At 34.1% G+C, this 21,363-nt stretch overlaps 2 protein-coding genes across 2 annotated transcripts in view; one reads left to right on the top strand and one right to left on the bottom strand.

Moving 5' to 3' along the window:
- Positions 1-15,599, bottom strand: part of LOC150093463 (uncharacterized) — a 95,341-nt gene extending 79,742 nt beyond the window's left edge. The window contains exon 1 of the mRNA XM_090413835.1: positions 15,484-15,599. The gene's annotated coding sequence lies outside the window, so the exon portion shown is untranslated. The remainder of the gene's footprint in view (positions 1-15,483) is intronic.
- The window catches only part of LOC150093462 (uncharacterized), a 99,278-nt gene that overhangs the window by 13,951 nt on the left and 63,964 nt on the right, over positions 1-21,363 (top strand). The window contains exon 2 of the mRNA XM_090413625.1: positions 6,441-7,869. Within this exon, the coding sequence (XP_090269751.1) occupies positions 6,882-7,869 (988 nt within the window). The 5' untranslated portion in view covers positions 6,441-6,881. The remainder of the gene's footprint in view (positions 1-6,440; positions 7,870-21,363) is intronic.

The following is a 21,363-nucleotide window of genomic DNA, read 5'->3' as shown; positions in this document are numbered from 1 at the left end:
ATAGATTCGAATGCGGAAGTGAAACTGATTTAGAACTGATTTTGATAATGATTATGTGAAAGGTTGTTCAGAAGATTCGGATACCGAACAAGATTTCTAGTGAAGGAAGTGATGATGAATTAAACACGAATGAAGAGTATTTTCTTGTAAAGGATAAAGCATCAAAATGGTGGGCAAATCCAATAAAAAAAAAAAAAAATTAGAAGACAGCCGCAGAATATTTTGCATTAGCTTCCTCTAGTTCGGCCAAACGCAAAAAATGCGAAGACAGAACTTGAAACTTGGAATTGCTTTATCACTGGTGATATTTTACATCTAATCTTATTATATACAAATAAATACATCGATTCTATTTCGAACCGGTATTCAAGAGAAAGCGATGCTAAAAGAATAGACAAAACAGAATTCAAAGCATTTTTAGGCCTGTTATATCTAGCTGGTTTACATCGCAACAATCAGCTAAATTTGCAGGATTTATGGGCTACAGATGGTAGTGAGATTGAACTTTTTTAGATTTACAATGACCTTACAGAGATTTAGATTCATTCACAATTGTATCAGGTTTGATGACAAACTTACCTGCTTAGCACGCCTGAAAGTTGACAAATTAGCGGCTGTGAGAGACATTTTCTCACTCTTTGTAGAAAATTGTAAATTATGCTACTCTATGGGACAGAATATATTGTTATTTGCTTTTAAACCTAGGTTTAGAGGCAAATGTGAGTTTAGACAATATATTCCATCAAAGAACTATGAATACGGAATAAAAATGTTTGCTGTGGTCGATTCGAAAGTATTTTATACAGGAAAGCTTGAAATATATGCAGATAAGCAGACCAAAGGGCCTTACTTGATTAGTAATAAACCAGTCGACGTAATCAAGAGACTTGCAGAACCCATTTACTCTTCAGGACGTAACATTACAGCCGATAATTAGTTCACTGATATAAATCTTATTGCTGACTTCAAAAAGAAGCGACTTTCATAGGTAGGTACTGCTCCTAAGAATAAATCCCAACTACCACCTGAATTGGTGTCTCCTAAAAATTGGTCCGAAAAATCCAACATGTTTGCTTTTGGTGCAGATTGCATCCTTGTATCTCATATACCAAAAAAGGGAAAAAAACGTAATTTTAGCTCCAAGTATGCACTTTGATAACACCGTGAATTTAGATTCCCAAAAACCTGATATAATAGAATATTACAATCAAACTAAGACTCCTGTCTTGTTGACATTGTTGACAAAATGATTGGTGCATATAATTTAGCCAGGAACACCAGAAGATGGCCTATGGTTATATTCTACACAATTTTGAATATTGCAGGAATAAATGCTCAGATTATTCATATTCTGAACAACAATGTGAGGCGCAGAATATTTATTAGAAATCTTGTAATGCAGTTAGTGTGAGAACAAATAAAAAGACGTTCAGAATTCTCTACTGGTGTGAAAATGTCTTTACACCTGAAACTTCATCAATTTCAGACACAATTTGAAGGAAATTCTAATGACGACATAGATACGGCTCCCTCGACACACAAAAAGAAAAAAATGTTTTATGTGCTATGCATCCAAAACGAGTTGCTTATCAAAATATTTTTGCGAGCATTGTAAAAAGTATTTATTCCTTCAGCATAGCAATATTGTTTGCGATGACTGTTATGACAGTTTTATAAATCCAACTATGGAAGATTCTGATTAATTAATGTTAAATGCATTTGTTTAGTTTTATTTTCTTTCATTATCGATGTTTGCGTTATTTTGTAACAAAAATTTTTATTCTTTATATTTCTTTGTTTCAATAATTCTAGATTGTAACTGAAAATGAATAAACCATCATGTATTACTGATATCTAGAGCCAAAGGCTTATTTTTATCATACATGTCCTCTAGAAGATGTGCTTTACATTTATGGAAAATACTAAGAAAAATGGTCTGGAGCTTGCCCCACCTTTACTACGAGTTGCCCATAAGACCCTACTTATGCCTGCATTCGCCTAAACTTTAAGTTTCTATATATTCGCCACGAAACTTGTAGTTTCTATATTCGCTATGAAATAATGTTGGATTTAATATTCACTTAATTCGCACCATCATGTATTATATTTGCAGTTTTTTTTGCATTTTAGCACATTCTAATAATGAATGTATCTCTTAGATATACCGCATTGTACGCTGCGAAATTACCGATGCGAGCTCCCGAGTGTTTTAAGACCAGCGCTCGCTGGCTTTGACTCAGCGGCTGGCTGACAGCCGCACGCGGTTCCGACAATTCCGCGCGCGAGTGAAGTACGGAGGTATCTAGTCGTGTGTGCGAACATTTTAGAACACTTTGCATGACTTACAATCAATCCTTGCCACAATATTTTCCAAAATCCGGTGATGAAAATTCCAGTGTTCTGAATCCATTTACAGCGACAGCAAAGCCAGCAGGCTTCAGCACAAGTGATTATGAAAATCTAATTGACTTAATTAGTGACTCTGATTCAACTTTCTAATATTGTGTCTGGTCAATCAAACTTGTAATTCAAATGCCTGAAAACATGGAATTCATTAAGAAAGTAATTTTGCAATATATTTTGAGAATCCTACAAAATAACCAAGATGTTCCGTTTAAATTTCAGGATTTGTGAAGTCTTTCGTCGTAGGAAAAGTTTGAGAAAAGCTGCTTTATGGGTTGTTTCGTTTAGTATCTAATAAGTGGGTTCTAAAATGTTTAGTATGTATGACTCTATGTTTTTATTATTATTATTATTAAAATATAACAAGCACATATTTAACTGCAATGGGAACTGGACCGTTTTTTTTGGTAAACTAAACGCCGTATATTTGTAAAATATCTTGTTGCCGTAATAAGGCGCCTACCGCAAATATAAGGGCGCTGAACGAGCGCCCTTATTAAGTGGCGCCGTGAAGCAGCTGCCTCTATCTTACACCCTGTTGACGGTACTGGCCAAAAGCATTTCATTTCTCTTAACATATAAAGGTTTCTAACGAAACTCTTTTTTGCAGATACAGTTTTCGGTCATAGTGCGAGGATTCATGCATGGATTCGTATTAGAACTTCGAATCTATTTCAGAATACTTGACCATTTTACAGATTGTGAGTGGTCCCCTCGCTACATGCTTATTTATACATCAGTACAATGCATTTGTTGGTTGTAGCGACTTTAATGGAGTGGTTGGAGAGGACACAAAGTGAAATAAATGAAGAATTTTGAAGAACATAAGAGGAGAACGACTTCTACATTTCTGAAAATAATATGACCTTATAGTTGGTAATACGCCTTTTGAAGTACCAAACCAAGCTGCTATAAAAGAAAATCATCAAGAGATGTTGCACGACACCAGGCTAATTACAATAGTAGTAAAAAAAAAAAAAAAAAAAAAAAAAACCTTCAAATCATGAAGTCATGCTACAGCCATTCCGGAGCTGAAATAGAGAGTGACTAAACATTGGCTATTGCAAAATATATATAAAAAAATGAGAAAATACATTGAATAAGCAGAGAATAAAATAGAATATTGAAATACTGCAACCCTCATATAAAAATGGATTTTAAAAAGAGATTGCATGCATCAAATAATGGTGGAAAATTGGACATTATCAAGGAAATAAAACTGACTTGCGAATTATTTAATAGAGACATACATGTGGGATATGCTGTTTTTTTTTTTTTTTTTTTTTTAAATACCAGTAATTCATATATAAGAGAAAACTAAGTTTAATTTATTACTGCTATATATTTCGCCCAACATATCATGAGCTTTCAGGGAGAAGACAGAAAAGCTGGTAATATTTAAATTCCCAATACAAGTATGAGTCGTGCAGCATGCGTATAATATCACGTGTGTGGATCGCATTTGTCCAGTAGGAGGACACACTTACTTAATAGATACAGCGAGTCCTTGATAGTGAAATTATTTGATAGTTATGGTCCCTCTTCCAGCTTGCAATCTGAAGTTAAATCAACAAATCCTTCCCTAAAGGAACATCTGAACAAATATCAAGGAACTTTCTCAGTTATAATATAATTTGTGCATCACCTTCAAACCAGCCAGCCACATATCAAAGATACATTATCGCCCTTATCCTTGAATGGCATTTATCAAACACCCTGTTCTTATATTTGGTGCTATGGACAGATCGATCGTTTTGATACTATTAGAATCGAAGAGCATCATGATTATATAAGATGTTAGGATTTTGAAGATTCAGTCTTTGCTTTTCATGCCATCGACACAAAACACAGAGTTCACCAGAACCGTAAAAATATGCTACACTACAGTACGTTCATATTTGATTGCCTATTTTTTTTATTCAAGTGAAGCTCTATGCCACCATCTTAATCTTAATTGGAAAGACTGCATGTGTGTTTCTAAGTTGCGAGAAGTGATTTCTGTTAATTGGTAGTAATTTAATATATTATGTAATTATTTCTAAATGAATTTATTATTTCTTAATTAATTATATATATATTCCTACGTCTCAGAACTCTAATAGTGTTTCCTTTTACTGGAGAGCTGCTACCCACACATGTGATATTATACGCATGCTGTATGAATCATTCTTAAATCGAGAATTTAAATGTTGTTACCCGTTTTTCTGTTTTCTTCCTGAACAAAGCTCATGGCATATTGAGCGAAATATATAGGAGTAATGAATTATATTTAGTTTTCTCTTGCAGTTTATTCAAAATCTATAGAAATAAATAAAAGATCAGCACACAAAGTGTTAAGATTTACAAAATTACCAAAGCGAAACCCTTATATTCTACAAATAAGTTACTTTAGTTAACAGAAGGACGAAAAAAGGCAAGTAAAAGAAAATTGTGAAAAGCAAGGAACACTATCGAAGACTGCGAAGCAAGAATAAAGAAGGTTTCAAGAAAAAAGCAAAGGAGAATTGGGTAAAATTACATAAAGAATTAAATATAAATTATACGTGTGATAAAGAATATCGAATAATTGGGCCTCTAACCTCTATTCCGACCCGAAACCAAAAAGTAAAGAATAACAAGATAAAAAAAAAAAAAGGGAAAGTTACTGGTAACAGGAAGATAGTAGAAAGAGAGAAAGATGGAATATCGTGAAGACCCATACAGTGAAGAAAACATGAATAGTGAAATCACCAAACAAGAAATCTTGGGCTAGAGAAACCGCATGAAGAAATTTAAAAAGAGAATGAATTTGCTATCTGGAAAACTGATCTGCAACATATGAAACACCTGCTGAAGTTGCAAGAATTGTTGCATCTTCCTGATTTTGGCTTCTCAGATTCCTTGTGGGTAGATTAGAATTAGAAAGTATTTCTTTTCTAAGAAAGTTTTAACTATATTAGCAGAGATTCAACAAGTTTTAAAAGAATGGATGATGTTGTATCTGATCATTGGCTTTAAATCAATAAAACTAAAATAATACTGACAGTGTCAAAAAAAAAAAGTAGAAGATAAAATTGTAATTAGAGGTAGAAATGATGAAGTAAAATAAGTCATGTATTTAGAGGAATTATCCAAGATGATGGAAGATGTGTGGTGAAAATAAGAACAAGAATTCCTATGGCAAAAGAAATATTAAAGAAAAGAAAAATATCATTTAATACAAGTAAATTTAGTAAAGATATGAAGAAAAGAAAACTAACAAATATTTCTTGTAAGAAATAAAATCGAGTATTGAAAACGGTCATTTCCTGGCACACATGAGGAGACAATGAATGGATTATAGACGTCTTGAAAGTCGAGAAACTAGAGAAAAGAAGAGGACAGCCGTAATATACATTCATAGGGAAGTGTTTACATTAATCAAATATGGTATAAAGTAAAGCCAGAAATAGGGTGATCTGGAAGAGAACTCTGCATATCCAAAGGGATTATCCCTTAGTATAATGAAGAGAAGGAAATCCGAAGAAATAAGAACAGAATAATATCAACCACAGAATGGCTGTTCTTGTTACCTACAATTATAAATCACAATTGATCGTCTGGTAATAACTGAAATACAACCAACCGAATAAAATGGTATTTCGTAAAAAATTCTCTCCCAGATTGAAAAGCCATCTTTGAATTGACTATATTTTGCAATTTCCATGTTTGTAAGAAATACGTTCATATCGAACTTCATCCTAGGTAATTCCTGAGGACATGTTCGACATCCGATTATAATTGGACCAAATGGCTCTCTGTTTAGCTTATTATTTTGTCATGATACCATTGGCAAACGAAATCAGATTTTCTTACTCCATTTTAAAGAGTGATAATACTGTGTTATTGTCCAATGAAAGTTTTAGCATTATTTTTTTATCCACTATTCATTGCAAATAATATATTTCTAGTTTAAATTCATATGTTAATTACTATTAAATATTAGATAATATGTTGAGGATATTTATTTACTAAATGGAGTTTTAATTTAGCATTAATTATCTCGTTTTTCTTTACAGATTGTTAATAGGTTACTGAAATGAGATATTTGGCCTACTATTGCATTGAAACCAAGCCGATTACCAGCAATGTATGAAGATTGTGAAGTTGTTGGAAACATTTCATGCTGTATTTGCGAAATATAAATCAAATAATTAGGAGGAGGTTGCACTTTTAGTGGCGTAAGGGAAAATCATCAAAATGAGAATGGAATCGACGACCAAATTCAAAAAGCAATGAGTAATTCTCCTCCTGCAAGAATGAAGAATTTGATCAATCACATTTCCTTTTGAAATATATTAACTAAGATGAAAATAGTGAAAACTATTTTGCATGTGATCATTAATCATGAAAACCTTTTGCATGCGAAATTTGCATCAAGAAGTTTTCAAACATTTCGAGACGGAAAATACATATGAGTTCATTCCAGTAAGAAACATTTTCTCTTCGAAATTTGCAACATGTTTTCAGGCAGTTCGAGTCTGGGAAAACATCGAAGAATACATACTGGTGAGAAACCTTTCCTTTGCGAAATTTGCAACAAGAAGTTTTCGAAGAGTACGAGACTGAAACTGCATCTAAGAGTTCATTCTGGTGAAAAACCTTTTCTATGCCAAATTTGCAACAAAAACTTTTCAGTCAGTTGGAGTCTGGAAAAACATCTGAGAATTCATACTGGTGAGAAACCTTTTCTATGCGAAATTTGCTCCAAGAAGTTTTCAGACAGTTCGAGACTGGAAAAACATCGAAGAATTCATACTCGTGAGAAACCTTTTGTATGTGAGATTTGCAACAAGAAGTTTTCAGAGAGTTCGAATCTCAAAAGTCATCTAAGAGTTCATACTGGGGAGAAACCTTTTCTATGCGAAATTTGCAACAATAGGTTTTCTGTCAGTTGGAGTCTAAAAAGACATCTCAGAATTCATAGTGGTGAGAAAGCTTTTCTGTGCGAAATTTGCTCCAAAAAGTTTTCAGACAGTTCGAGTCTGGAAAAACATCGAAGAATTCATATTCGTGAGAAACCTTTTGTATGCAAAATTTGCAACAAGAAGTTTTCAGAGAGTTCGAATCTGAAAAGTCATGTAAGAGTCCATACCGGTGAGAAACCATTTCTATGCGAAATTTGCAACAAGAGGTTTTCAGTCAGTTCAAGTCTGAAAAATCATCAAAGAATTCATACTGGTGAGAAACCTTTTGTATGCGAAATTTGCAACAAGAAATTTTCAGAGAGTTCGAATCTGAAAAGACATCTAAGAATCCATACTGGTGAGAAACCGTTTCTCTGCGAAATTTGCAACAAGACGTTTTTAGGTAGTTCAAGTCTGAAAAATCATCAAAGAATTCATACTGGTGAGAAACCTTTCGTATGCGAAATTTGCAACAAGAAGTTTTCAGAGAGTTCGAATCTGAAAAGACATCTAAGAATTCATACTGGTGAGAAACCTTTTATATGAAATTTGCCACAAGATGTTTTCAAACAGTTCTAAGCCGAAAAGTCAGCTAAGCGTTCATACTAGTGGAGACCTTTTTGTGCGAAATTTGCAACAAGACGTTTTCAGGCAATTTGAGTTTGAAACAAGATCGAAGAATTCATACTTGTGAGAAACCTTTTTTATGCGAAATTTGCAACAAGAAATTTTCAGAGTTCGAAGGTGAAAAGACAGGATGATGTTCACTCCACAAATCTTTTCTATCCAAAATTTGTAACAAACGGTTTCACTCAGTTCGAGTCTGTAAAGAACTGAGAATACATACTGATGAGAAACCTTTCATTTGTCTCGTGTTCGACACGAGAAAAAAAAGCACTCCCTTAAAAAGCACCAGAAACTCCACCATCTGATAAAAGATAAATTTTACACGAAATATGTGGGAAACAATTTTCTGAATAAGACTATCTTAAAAGTCACATGAAAATTCACAGCAGAGATTACTCATTTGCATGCAAAATCTGTCACAAGAAATTTTCACTGGTCTCACCTGAAAAGACATGTAAGTGTTCACACCAGGAAGAACTTTTTCCAGGTGAAATTTGCATCAAGAGGTTTCAGAGTTCGCATTTCAAAACACAACTTAGAATAAATACGGATGCGAAACATTGCGATTTTCCAACGTGCGGGAAAACATTCTCGTGAAAGTTACATCTGGTGAACCACTCTAGAATTCAACACAGCTAATGAATGGTGGGTGGATGTGTGTCCTTGTCACATGCAAAATTATATTTGCATTTCTCCAAGCCTCCCTTTTGAGCACAACTTGAAAGTATTCCTTTTGAATGGGTTCATTATTATTTTTTGTTTTTCGAAAAAAAATTATACATTATAGAGAAGTACTGTCTTTCCAAGTGTTACTTGAGTTTTAAAAAATATCATACTTTCGTGGACTAAAGGAAACTTCATCGCAAATTTAACAAAACAGTGCGAATGGAAAGGTTTTTGATATCACACAAAAATTGAACTCTTGTAGACACTATTTAGTGCTAAACGGCACTGGGAACTTGCTGATGCCAAGCAAGGATCTTTCCGAAGTCACTTCAAGGTTCACTATTTTTTAGCTTAATTTTTCTACAACCTTCGAAATAAAATCCTCTTGAAGGAATAGAGACACTTTCCCTAACCGACCTAAAAGAACCTGCGAGCTTATTTTTTTATGGTAATCGGTCGGTTCCTCGCGTGTTTTTTTAATGAAATCGATGTCGTCACACTTGACGATGAAAAGAGAAAAAAAATCTGTTTCAGAGAAGTGTTTGAAGAGCTTGATTTTTCTCGTACGACGTACTAGTGAGATGAAAATTATTTCAGATCAATCTGATTATTTTCTTCTGTACTTCTGTGAGAATTTTGTACATGCTAATATCTAGTAACCAACCTTTTTAATGTGTAGCCATACTACCCCTCATCCGTTGAAGTTCATGTTTCAAGACCGTCAAAATTTGTAAGATCACAAAATTAATGAAAGTGGGAAGACAGCAGAACGTACTATACGAGAATGCGCAACTTCGACGTAAGAGATTTAGAATTTTTTTATCTTAAATATCAAAGAGGACTTTTTTCAGTGACTTTTTAGATGAATAAAATTTTAGTTAATTAGTTTAATTTTATTCATTATTCGTTTATATGTTATTTTTCTTTATACTACCATTTCATATGCTCGTTTTTTAATTTAGTGTGAAATGAGAATTCTTTTCATCTGCTTTGCAGACCATTTATTATGAGTAAAATGTGAATTACAAATTGTAATTGCTAAGAAATTTCTGCTGAGATGGTTTATTAAATTTCACTTTCTGAAATTTAATAAAATGCAGTTCTTTTTATAAAGTTGCGAGACTAGTTTAATAACATAATTGCTTTTAACAAATACTCGTTTTATATAAGCTTTTTAAATTTATATATATAATAATAAGGTTTCGGATGTGGCAATTTCTGCCCAGGGATATACTGAAATTCAATTCTAAAAAAGCAAATTAGATCAAGTAATCACACACACACACACTCACTTGTTTCTCTACTTCGAAATAAGACTTGTACTTCTCTCTTCGACTTTTTGTTCATGGAAATTTTACTTTCAACTTCTTTGATGAAACTTCACCTAAATGAACTGATGAGAGTAGTCTCTTATATTTATGACGGCGATTTACCTAATTTCTAATCCCATTTATAATCACTTTAAATTCCATTCCTTTTCTCATTTATTTCTCTCATGATGCGCTATCGGTATGCAAATCCCCCCCCCCCCATGGATTAGTTTCATTTCAGATGAGACCAAACCCACAAGATTTTGTAGATGATCCAACCTATTTGTAGAAGTGCAGCAGAACCATTCGAAGAAGTGTTGGCCACTGTTGTGACTTGCATCGGCAAAAGGTATCTGAGTTTCAAGGGAACATTCCAAAAGTTCATATTATTTTCTATTTTGGAAACATTTACAGTCGAATGCAAATCCAATTGTTTTAAGGTCAATTATTAAAATTACAGGCATTTTATATATATATATATATATATATATATATAATCATTGCATTATAAAATAATAACAGTGGTTTTATGGAAACGAAAGTCTTCGATCGGTTTTGAGACGAACATAGAAATAGGATATATTTCCTAAGCTGTGGGATGGCTCATGTGTGAGAAATCGTTTGCGTGTGGATTTCAGTTAATCATTTGCCAAACATGGGTCTTAGTCGAAGAGTGACATATTGGAAGCTAAAAAGTTTCGCCCAGGGTCTCTACACAAAGAAGGCCAAACCCCACAGATTTTAGCAAGGAATTATCATTGTCAAGCAAGCGTGAATAGAGTATTGAGACAGTATTTTAATCACCGGAGTTTTCAAACCTTTCGTTATTACCTTCAGTTATTACTAAAAGTAAACGAAATTTCAGACCATTAGTTATTACCTTTCGATTGCTGTTGAAGCGATCGAAAGGTAATAACTACATCAAGAGATTGAAGAATGTTGAGGAAAACCGTTTCCAAAGTATGAGGTATTTTCATAGGAGATGGAAAGAACTCTGTGAATATGTCTAAATCTATGATGTTGGGACAAATTCACAGACCAGGTTTTAAATCACGTGTGCCTAAGATGCACTTTGACTTCCGAGCAAAAGGTGACTAGAGTGCGCTGCTGTAATCAAATACTTTGTAGGGGCAAGAGGACTGGAAAAAGGTACTTTTAGGCGATGAAATTACGTTTTGTGTGCAGGGTCGGCATAACATGGTAAGTACGCAATGCATCGCATCGCGGCATCTTAAAGGGTCGCTGAAGTGATTGGAAAATATAAAATAAGAACATGTTTAATATTAGCGTATATTAAATGTGGATATGCACTAAATAGATCATAATAAATACTGCGAATTTTAATAACATTTAAGCCTTTGTAGCTCAGTGGATATGGCATTTGCACCCCACAGCGCTTGACCGCCAAGGAAGATTTCTTGCTTTCGAATCTAGTCGGCGACTTGAAGAAATTGTTCTAAGCCTTTTTTCGACCGGTTCCCGAGTTAGTCGATCTCTGGCACGGGCAAGCGCGTTTTTTGTCTTGTAAACTCAAAAAAATCGACCGTAGAACCCACATTATTTCAGACATTAACTACGAATGTTAGGATTAGAGATCACGAGATGGCGGCACTTATTCAGCCATCTCTCTTTACTGCATTCTGCTTAATTAGTGATAGCCTTGGGCCAACAATCTTTGATTGCGTACCAGTGGAGATTGAGCTGCCCACTCAGTCTCCAAAAGTTAGAGCTAAACGGCCTTGCTTACTCCCTATATACGGGAATAAAAAGGAGTTAGCTGATTTTTGTATTTTATTATTTTTTTTATTACAAAACTGCAATTTTTTTGCTATGTGTAGTATAGAGTTGGCAGAACAATGGATGAGTCCCGAGCTGGTCCAGGGCATCGTGTGACATGGGGAACCTTACACTACCGACATTCTTTCTTGCATGCAGTATGCATTTGCCAGTTAGGACCTGAAGTGCGTACGTGTATCCAGCTTAATCTCTATTGCAAAGTAATATTTAGGCGTCCTTTGAAGAATAGACCTCATGCGTGGTTTTGTAAATCGTCAAAATTTTGATTGCTAAAGACAGTGAATGTGTAGTTAATTCACTCTGAGGTAAGTGGATTCAAAATTTAACCGATGGCTTTACAAATCAAAGGAGAATTTGTGCATTTCTTTAAGTAATTATTATTTTTATTTACATTTATTTTTTTGTCTTACCAAATTTTTGTTCAATGCTTTTTTTAACTTTAAAATAATTTTTGGGTATAAAGGGGACAAAAAAATTATATGGAGCTTCAAATATTTTTTAAACACTTGAAAAAGAGAAACAGAACAGCTAACTAAATTTATCAAAGTCTGAAGGTTTATCCTCGCACTTCTTAGACTAAAAGATTTAAATTTAGATATAAAAATTCGTGGAAACAAGAATAGGATAACGGGGAGAACACGAGAGCGTTAAGACATGCATTAAATTAGGTGATCGCTGATGCTCCTGAAGTTAATACTGAAACATTGAGGTTGTATAGCACTATGTTAGAAATTGATAATTTCTTTTGTGCTTTGAGTAAAGGATGTGGTGTACCGTAAAATACAGAAAAATTACAATTAAAACTATAAGACACTAGATGGGACACACAATATGTGTCCCATGGCCATCAAAGGATACCCATTTGGCATTTTAAGCAAGAAGCATTTGATAAAGAATGCATGAAACATTCGGTGAAATTTTCAACCTCTGTTCATTGTATGGGCTTGTATGATCGCAGAGGGTCTAGGTAGGCTGTGTGTTTTGTACGAAAGAACCAATTCCAAAGTGTACCATCTTGCTGAAAAAGGAAATCCCCATCACATAATTCTTCTGCCGTTAACAGAAAGCGCTCAAATATTTGAGCGCGGGATTTCCTTTTTCAACAAGATTCAGCCTCTTGTCATACTTCCAGTAGTGGTTGTAGATGACTTCAAAGAAAGGCAAATCAATGGCCAGCAAACTTTCCAGATTTAAACCCCATTGAGATTTTGTGCGGAATTACGAAGAAACGCCTTCAAGAAGTAATCCCAAGAGACAAAAGTGAACCTGTTTCTAGTCTGGAGACCACATGGGCATCTTTTGATCCAAAAAAATTAAAGATTGAACTGCTAGTAAATAATATACCCAAAAGTTTACGAACGGTCATAAAAGTTGAGGATGAGGCAACACAGTACTGTTTATCATCTTGTTTCCCCTTGACTGTAATTTGTTTCGTTTTTTCCCCATTATTGTGATATTTTTAACCACGTTAAAAATTACTCTAATATTGTGAATGATTTCAATTAATTTTCTTATCATTTATACTACATTTGTGGTCTGTGTAGCAGAGTAGAAGTGGCACTTGCGTGCACTTTTACTCGGTCGCTTGAAGATGGACTTAGGTTCAAGTTTAGTCGTCAACTGGAGGAATTTTTTAAAGCCTATCTTCGACCGGTTATCGAGTTAGTCGATCTCTGGCACGGGCATGCAGTTTCTTTCCCTCAGAAACTTGGGGTTTTGGTCCCGTATATACTGAAGAAAATCGTTCAATAGAAAAAAGAATACAAGAACATCAATCTTATATTCTTCACGACAAATCCGATAAATCTGGAGTAGTGGAACACGGATAGAGGCCGACCACAACAGTCGTGTCTGAAACACGCCTTCCACATACATGGCGATATAAATTCGAAGGCGTATTCGAGGAGGGTTCTGAAGCCTTAATTCACCGCCGTAACTTGAATCGGAATGATTACCTATCCTTTTCAAAAATATGGTAAACTTTGATTAGATTAACGCATTATTTTTTTAAGGCCAGTAATGATATTTACAAAGACATGAGAAATCATCTGGATACTACAGTTGTCTAATGATCTGTTTATGATATTATAAATTATATATAATTATATATATATGATATGTATTTCTATATGCAATGTATTTTACACTTTTGACGATTAACTTTTACCTCAGTGAAAGCATAGAGCTATTACAGGTTTAACTTCATGCGGCTCGTACTATTTTGAATAAATCAGTGGTTTGCATCCTACCTTGAAAAACTGTTATTTAAGCTACGAACGGTAGCTTGTTAATTTGAAAGTGAAATATTTCGTGTAGATATTTTATAGATGACATGTTAAACCATTTCTTCAGTAAATGGTTTAACATATCATCTATAAAAAAGCACGTGACACCATCTCTGGAAATTTGGAAATATTTTCCAATCGCTTTGAGATGCAGTTTGTCGGAAAGGATCTCACGGATGTTTCTGCACCAAGATTGGGTGAGACGTGCCATGGCTTTGGCTCATCCATTTAATTAATGAAAGAGGTTCATAAATTGTTTGTTATTTCAGAAAATGTAATTTAAACGATAAAAAGGAGTTCAGTGCTGAGGATGGCAAAAGTATGTGTTGGAATGTTACTCTGTTGGATTATACTGAATGTGCAATGCCAATATTTATGTGATAAATAAATAAAAATTGAAGTCAAAGACCCATCATGGAAGGTAACTAAGAAAACAGAGTGATATAAAACGCAAATTTCCAGTGATACTTTAAAGATTCACTCTCCACCTTCTTGCAACTTCATCTGACAAAACTTTGTATTCATCCCACATTTCCCAGGCCAGTATAAGCCTCCCTCTCTTAATCTCAACACCTTTACGTAATTTTGAAGGAAAATCTCTTTCGCTTATCTTCTGATTATTTGCAACTTTTGGAAAATTATCTCTCTGGTAAGCTGTTCTTACAATTTATTTTTTGGCTAAAACACCCCTTCTGGTTATTATGAAATTTGGAAATTCCATTCCCTGACTCTATCCTTATTGCCAACATTTTACACATCCGCTATCTTTATCTCTTTTCGAACCTTTTTCAAGGTTCTGATCCAAAATAATCCAAGCCAACGAAATCAATTCTTTTGCTTGTTAAGGAGTTATTTTTACTTGATTTACAACACCCCATTCCTTGTTTTCACCAAAATTTTTCGTCCGTTACGAGATGCTGCATAGTATCTTCAATGGAATACCGAGTGTTTATATTGCTTTCATTTATCTATGTTGAATTAGACTAACTCATACTTTAAATGCAACCCCGTGTCCAGTCTACGACTCGTATTTAAATCGTTCTGAATGGTACGGTGTCAATATAATTCTTGATACATATATAATTTTCCTTAAATTCAACACCAACTGGATATATTCGAACATTTGCATATGAACCACTCACTGTCCAATAATTAATATTGAACTAATATAGGACAAACAAGGCCGCATTTACCATTAGGCGCATGAAGCGCAAGCTGGGGGCTCTCACTCTCTATGAGGGGGGCACATTTTAAAACCTTACTCCTCACAAAGAACGATAAATAAACACCGTAGTTATAGTTGCAAAATAGAATACTTATTTTTAAATATTAAATTCATAATATAAAACCCAGAGGCTGCTGAAAAATTTGTGAGTCCTCCCGCTTCCATTTGAAATACATTGTTCTTTCCTTAGAATATAAAACTAACAGGAACTCTGTATTCTATAAAATTCATGTATGTAAGCATACCATTTCTTTGCTGAACGTATATACACGTTCAGAAAACCTGGATAATATTCTGTCCACCTGCTGAAAGAACATGGATAAGAAGTGTAGTTTGACCGTCATGTCCATTAGAAGGTGCGATAATCCTTCACGCTAAAAAGAAAACTTAACTAGATTAGTTGCTTGCCGTTTGCTCGGTAACCGGAATCTAAGTTATATTAGGTAACTATAACTAAATATGAGCTATATTCATTTTTTGCTGCTTGTTTTTATCGTATAATTATAGTTTTTAATACCAGCGCAAAATAAGAAATCCTTTCATACTTTCTTCACTTCATATCGTATCACTTTGGAAGATCAATGTCACTGTCAAATTTTTGGCTAATTATTTTAATCGCCAATACATTTTAAAATTCTCCCAGAACTTGATTGAAGATAATAATTTTTCTCAAACAATTATTTTATAAATTCATGAAAATCCGAATCTAAAAATGAATACAACCTCCATCTGTTCCAAATTAAGTTTTCAATTATTCATAATCTTAGTTCGAAGGTAAATTCTCTATAAAACTAAGATTATGAATAATCTTAGTTTTATAGAGAATCATAAATCTTGAATCATATCATGTAATGCATAATTTTTATAACGTAATCTGTAAGTTTTTGCATTTCAACTTTCTTGGTTTCCCCCTAATCACTCACTCGAAATAAACGGCAGTTATGAAGTCAACTGTTATGTACATATTTCGATATTATGCGACAGTTTTGAAGTAGCGATATTTTCCCTGCAGTTTATCTTTCGAAACATGTGTAGGTGCATGCGTCAAAATGAAATTTTATTTCCGAAATTTTCATAACAGAATCTTCTTATTGTGCTATCTTCTATCGAAGGTCAGCGACCATCTTGGCGAACAAACTGCGATCTTGTGTTAATCTGAGCAGTTGTGCACTGCTCTTTCCTGTCCACGTCTTGATGTTGTCAAACCATGATATTCTTTTTCTTCCTCTAGTTCCTTTGCCATCAATTCTTCCTACCAAAATAGTTTGTAGAAGTTGGTATTTGCTGTTTCTCATGATGTGTCCAAGATATGATGTTTTTCGTTTCTTGATTATTTGTAAAAGATGTTTAGCTTTGCCAATGGATTTTAAGACATCTTCATTGGTAATTTTTTCTGTCCATGATATCTTTAGCATTCTTCTGTATAGCCACATCTCAAAGGCTTCGATTTTCTTGATGGTTGTCGCCTTCAATGTCCATGTTTCAACTCCATAGAGCAGAATAGACCACACGTAGCATTTCAGCATTCGGCATCTGACTTCCATGTTTAGGTCTTTATTGCAGAATAGTGTTCTCATTTTCATGAAGGACTGCCGTGCAACTTCAATCCTTGTCTTTATATCTATTTCTGGATCCCACCGTTCGTTATGCCAGCAACCAAGATATTTATATCTTGACACTTGATCAATATTTTTCCCATTGAGTGTCAGTTTCATTGATGAGACTGGATGTTTGCTGATGATCATGTATTTTGTCTTGTTGATGTTTATATTTATTCCCATTCTTTGGCTTTCTATGTATACTCTGTCAACGAGTTTTTGGAGATCCATAATGTTATCTGCAATTAGCACGGTGTCATCTGCATATCGTAGGTTGTTAACAATTTTTCAATTTATTGCGATTCCCTCTGGACATTCTTCCAATGCTTTTTTAAAGATTACCTCTGCATATATGTTGAACAGGAGTGGTGAGAGCACACATCCTTGTCTCACTCCTCTTTTGATGTTAATATCACTGGTGGTAATGTTGTCTAATTGAACGGTAGCTGACTGATTCCAATAGAGATTTGTTATTAGTCTTATGTCTTGTTCGTCTAGCCTTATTTGTTGAAGGATTTCTATTAAGTTGGTGTGTCTGACTTTGTCGAATGCTTTTTCAAAATCTATGAAACATATAAAGACAGATTTCTGTTTTTCTATGCATTTTTGTATCAATATTTGGGTACAGAAAAGGGCCTCTCTAGTACCAAAACCATTCCGAAAGCCGAATTGTGTATCACTTAGAGTTCCTTCACTTTTTCTATAAATGCGATTCTGAATTACTTTCAAAAATATTTTTAATGTTTGGCTCATTAGACTAATAAGTCTGAAGTCACCACAGGAATTCGCTTTGGGTTTCTTTGGGATAGTGATAAATGTAGATTTGAGCCAATCTGATGGAAATTCATCACTTTCATATATTTTATTAAATAGTTTTTCAAGAAGTTTGATGTTATCTGGTTCGATTAATTTTAAAAATTCTGTTTGCACACCATCTGGTCCACTGGCTTTTCCTGTTTTACTTGTTTGTATAGCATTCTCTATTTCGCATTTCATGATTGCTGGTCCTTGAATGTTATCTTTTATATTTATAGGCTTCTGTCTAGTATCATTGAAAAGTTCTGTTACATATTTTATCCAAATCTGTGCTTTATTCTCTTCTTCTAGAACTATTTTTCCATTTTCGTCTCTTAGAGACACTATTTGCTTTTTCCTCAGTTTTTCGGAAATTTCGTTGATTTTCTTATACAGATTGAAATTATCATGTTGTTTCTGAAGCAGTTCAATTTCAGTACATAAATTTTTCATCCAATTTTCCTTGGCTTCTTTTATTTTTTTCTTGATGATGTTATGTGTTTCTGTATACCTGGCTAGGTCTTTGTTTTTATACATTCTTCTTGTATCAATAAGAGAAAGAATCTCATCTGTCATCCATTCCTGTTGTTTTATATTATTCACATAACCTACTTCTTCAATACTTGTTGTTACGATGGCATTCTTTAAGCTATTCCAAAGAGATTCCACACTTTTATTTTCTTCTATGTTAATCTGTTGTAATCGTAGGTTAAGCTGTGACTTGGCGTTTTTATTTATGTTCGGGTCTTTCAGTTTTTCTACATCAATTTTCTTTTTCTTCTTTTGTGATTTTTTAGCTGATTTTAATCTAAGACGTATTTCTGCAACTATGGGATTGTGGTCTGATGAGATATCTGCTCCAGGATAAGTCTTTGCACTCTTTATACTACTGTGGAATCTTTTATTTATCAGTATATAATCAATTTGATTTCTGACAATATTATGTTGGTTATCTTGAGGTGATTTCCAAGTGTACAGTCTTCTGGGTGGAAGTTTAAACCAGGTATTTGCTATTGTTAGATCTTCTTCCTGACAGAATTGGACTAGGCGATCTCCTCTGTCATTTCTGGTGCCTAAGCCATGTTCGCCAACAATTTCTCCATCACCCCCTCTTCCCACTTTTGCATTGAAGTCACCCATCACTATGTTTATATCATGTTTCTTTGTTAGGTTTTTAATCTCTTTTAGGTGTTCATAAAACTCTTCAACATCTTCTTCACTTTTATAAGCTGTGGGTGCATAAGCTTGGATGATATTTATGTTAACGGGGTTTCCCTTAAGTTGTAACAGCATTATCCTTTCAGAAAATGGAATCCAATTTATTACTGATTTATTGATTTCTTCATCTACTATTACAGCTACACCATGTCGATGTTTATTCTCATCATTCCCAGAGTAATACATTGTCATATTATCTTGTTGACACTTTCCAGATCCTGGCCATCTTGTCTCGCAAATTCCCAAAATCCGGATGCCCAGCCTCTTCATTTCTCTTGTGGCATTTCTTAATTTGCCAGCTTCATACAGAGTTCTGACATTCCAAGTTGCTATTTTAAAAGTGGACACCATTTTGAGCCCGGAGATTCTTCGCACCCCTGTCCCATTTAAGGGACGCCGGGAACTTGGGGCCAATTGTAAGGGTTTGCTCGCCATGGTGGTTGTTCTGGAGATAAGGTAGAGCAGTAGTTTCTCCATTTGCTTTCTGCTCCGCAGTATTACAGACGTACACAATATAATCATATTGCCATCTGCAAATCTCTGATCACAAGCTTTTCCGTCATCATTTGGCTTCAACCTTGTGTCAGTACTGACAATGCTGCTTCCCAATGTCAGGGGCGGTAAACCCAGTAGGTACTTATTTAATGGCGGCACTACTCGCCATGTCACCGAGTTGTCATTGGGCTTTGTGAGGTTTTAAGTGAAACAGAGTTACCGCTTCTGCTCCCCCACGCCCTGATAGCTCAGTCGCTGTTGGTCCACGGCTGCTTATTCGCCAGATTGCTCTGCTTATATCGCAGCTAACCTCAATATCTGAAGGCTGTTCCCCGATCCGCCACCTGGGGACGCACCCGGTAGTAGTCAGCTCTGCCCCGGGCATAACAGAATGAATTCGCCTTTAATACAACTCCCCCCCCCCCCCACCCCACCCACACACCCAAAATTATCACTACACACACACACACACACACAATACTGCTAGATAATATATGTGCACTTTCTTTTTGTTTGAATTCGTTATTTTTCCAAAGTAATTGTACCAGAGAAATTTTAATATACCGAAATTAAATTGTAATTATTATAAATGAGCAAATTTTGTATATTTTTTCATATTATTTCCTCATAAGTATAAATCATTAAATTATGTAATATTAGGGAAATTAATGTTTAAAAGCAGTTTCATCCTATGAAAGCAATATCAGAATAAAATGTTTTGAACATCTACAAAGCAATCGGAAAGGTGAAAAATATAATAATAAAATAAAATAAATTTCTGTGTGTATTCAGCTGGCTATTGTTAGGGACATTTTAATTCTTCTACTGGACTTGTTCGTTTCTCACTTTCTGAGTAATTTTCGTTAGCTTACGGACTGTTACTCGAGCAGAAAGGAATAGGTCTATAATCATCCCCCCCCCCCAAAAAAAAAACATAAATAATTATGTAATACACATGCGCCTTTTCTTTTAAATAATTCAAATCTTTTTTTTCCCCAAGATAATTGTATCAAATTATTTATAATTTTTTGATAATAGAAATGAAACTGATCACTATAAATTAAGAAATCATTTTGGTATGATTATTGGATCAGCCTGTAAAAGATATCAGTATTTCTGTGTTAGGATGTCGGTAATCAAGAATGGAACACGAAACAAGACATTCTTGATGTATTCTGCACTACAGCTAGGCAATTTAGTGTGTTTTTTTGGGAAACTTTCTCTCTTGTCTTTCTCAATAGCAGTGAGATAATCTAAGTTTAGCTTTTCCTCCAGCTCAGAGGATTATTATGGAGTATTTCGAAGACGTAGTAATATTTAGAATTAAGAAAAAAAAAATAACACTACTGAAATTTCAGTAGTGTTATTTGAATCTGAACAACTGATTTCAGATTGCAAAACAATAGTACAGAATTAGAAGCTTCGACGGCACAAGAATATTATTGCTTTATTTTATTTATTTATTTATTTATTTTATTTTATTTTTTTTTGTCAAAAGTAAAATGAAGTAACAGATTTTGAATCCTGTCTGAAAGCTCTCAAACCATTAGAAATTTAAAGTAGTTATGTAATTGAGTTCCAGGAGAGGAGAAGGGAGGTAGATGCAGTAGAAAATCTTCAAAATGACATAAATTTTGAATTATTTCGTATAGGATATCCTTCATGTTATATTTTCAGCATATCTACAGTGGTTACACTGGATATTATAGTAATGTGGATCCTAAAAAAAAAAAAAAAAAATCTGTTGCAGTTTTAATCAAAAGACAAAGGCGAAGAGTCCCTGATAAAATACTATTGGATATAATTTTTTTTATATTAAAAAGACTCACAATCGGAAACGCCGAGTAATGCAGTTAAACATCATTTGTTTACAAAAAAAAAAAAAAAAAAAAAACACGTTCCTAAAATTGAATTGTTATGATCCATATAACGGTATTTTGCAACATGTGAAATAGTAATGAATTTATTCTTTATTCATTTTTATTTTTGGGAAAAGACAATAATTGTGCAGGAAAAAAA

Source organism: Typopeltis vanoorti, chromosome 24 (genome assembly GCF_054136105.1).
Source record: "Typopeltis vanoorti isolate ZY-2024b chromosome 24, IOZ_Tvanoo_1.0, whole genome shotgun sequence".
Taxonomy (NCBI): domain Eukaryota; kingdom Metazoa; phylum Arthropoda; class Arachnida; order Uropygi; family Thelyphonidae; genus Typopeltis; species Typopeltis vanoorti.
The sequence above is the reverse complement of the archived record's forward strand: the minus strand, read 5'-3'. Positions and strand labels throughout refer to the sequence as shown.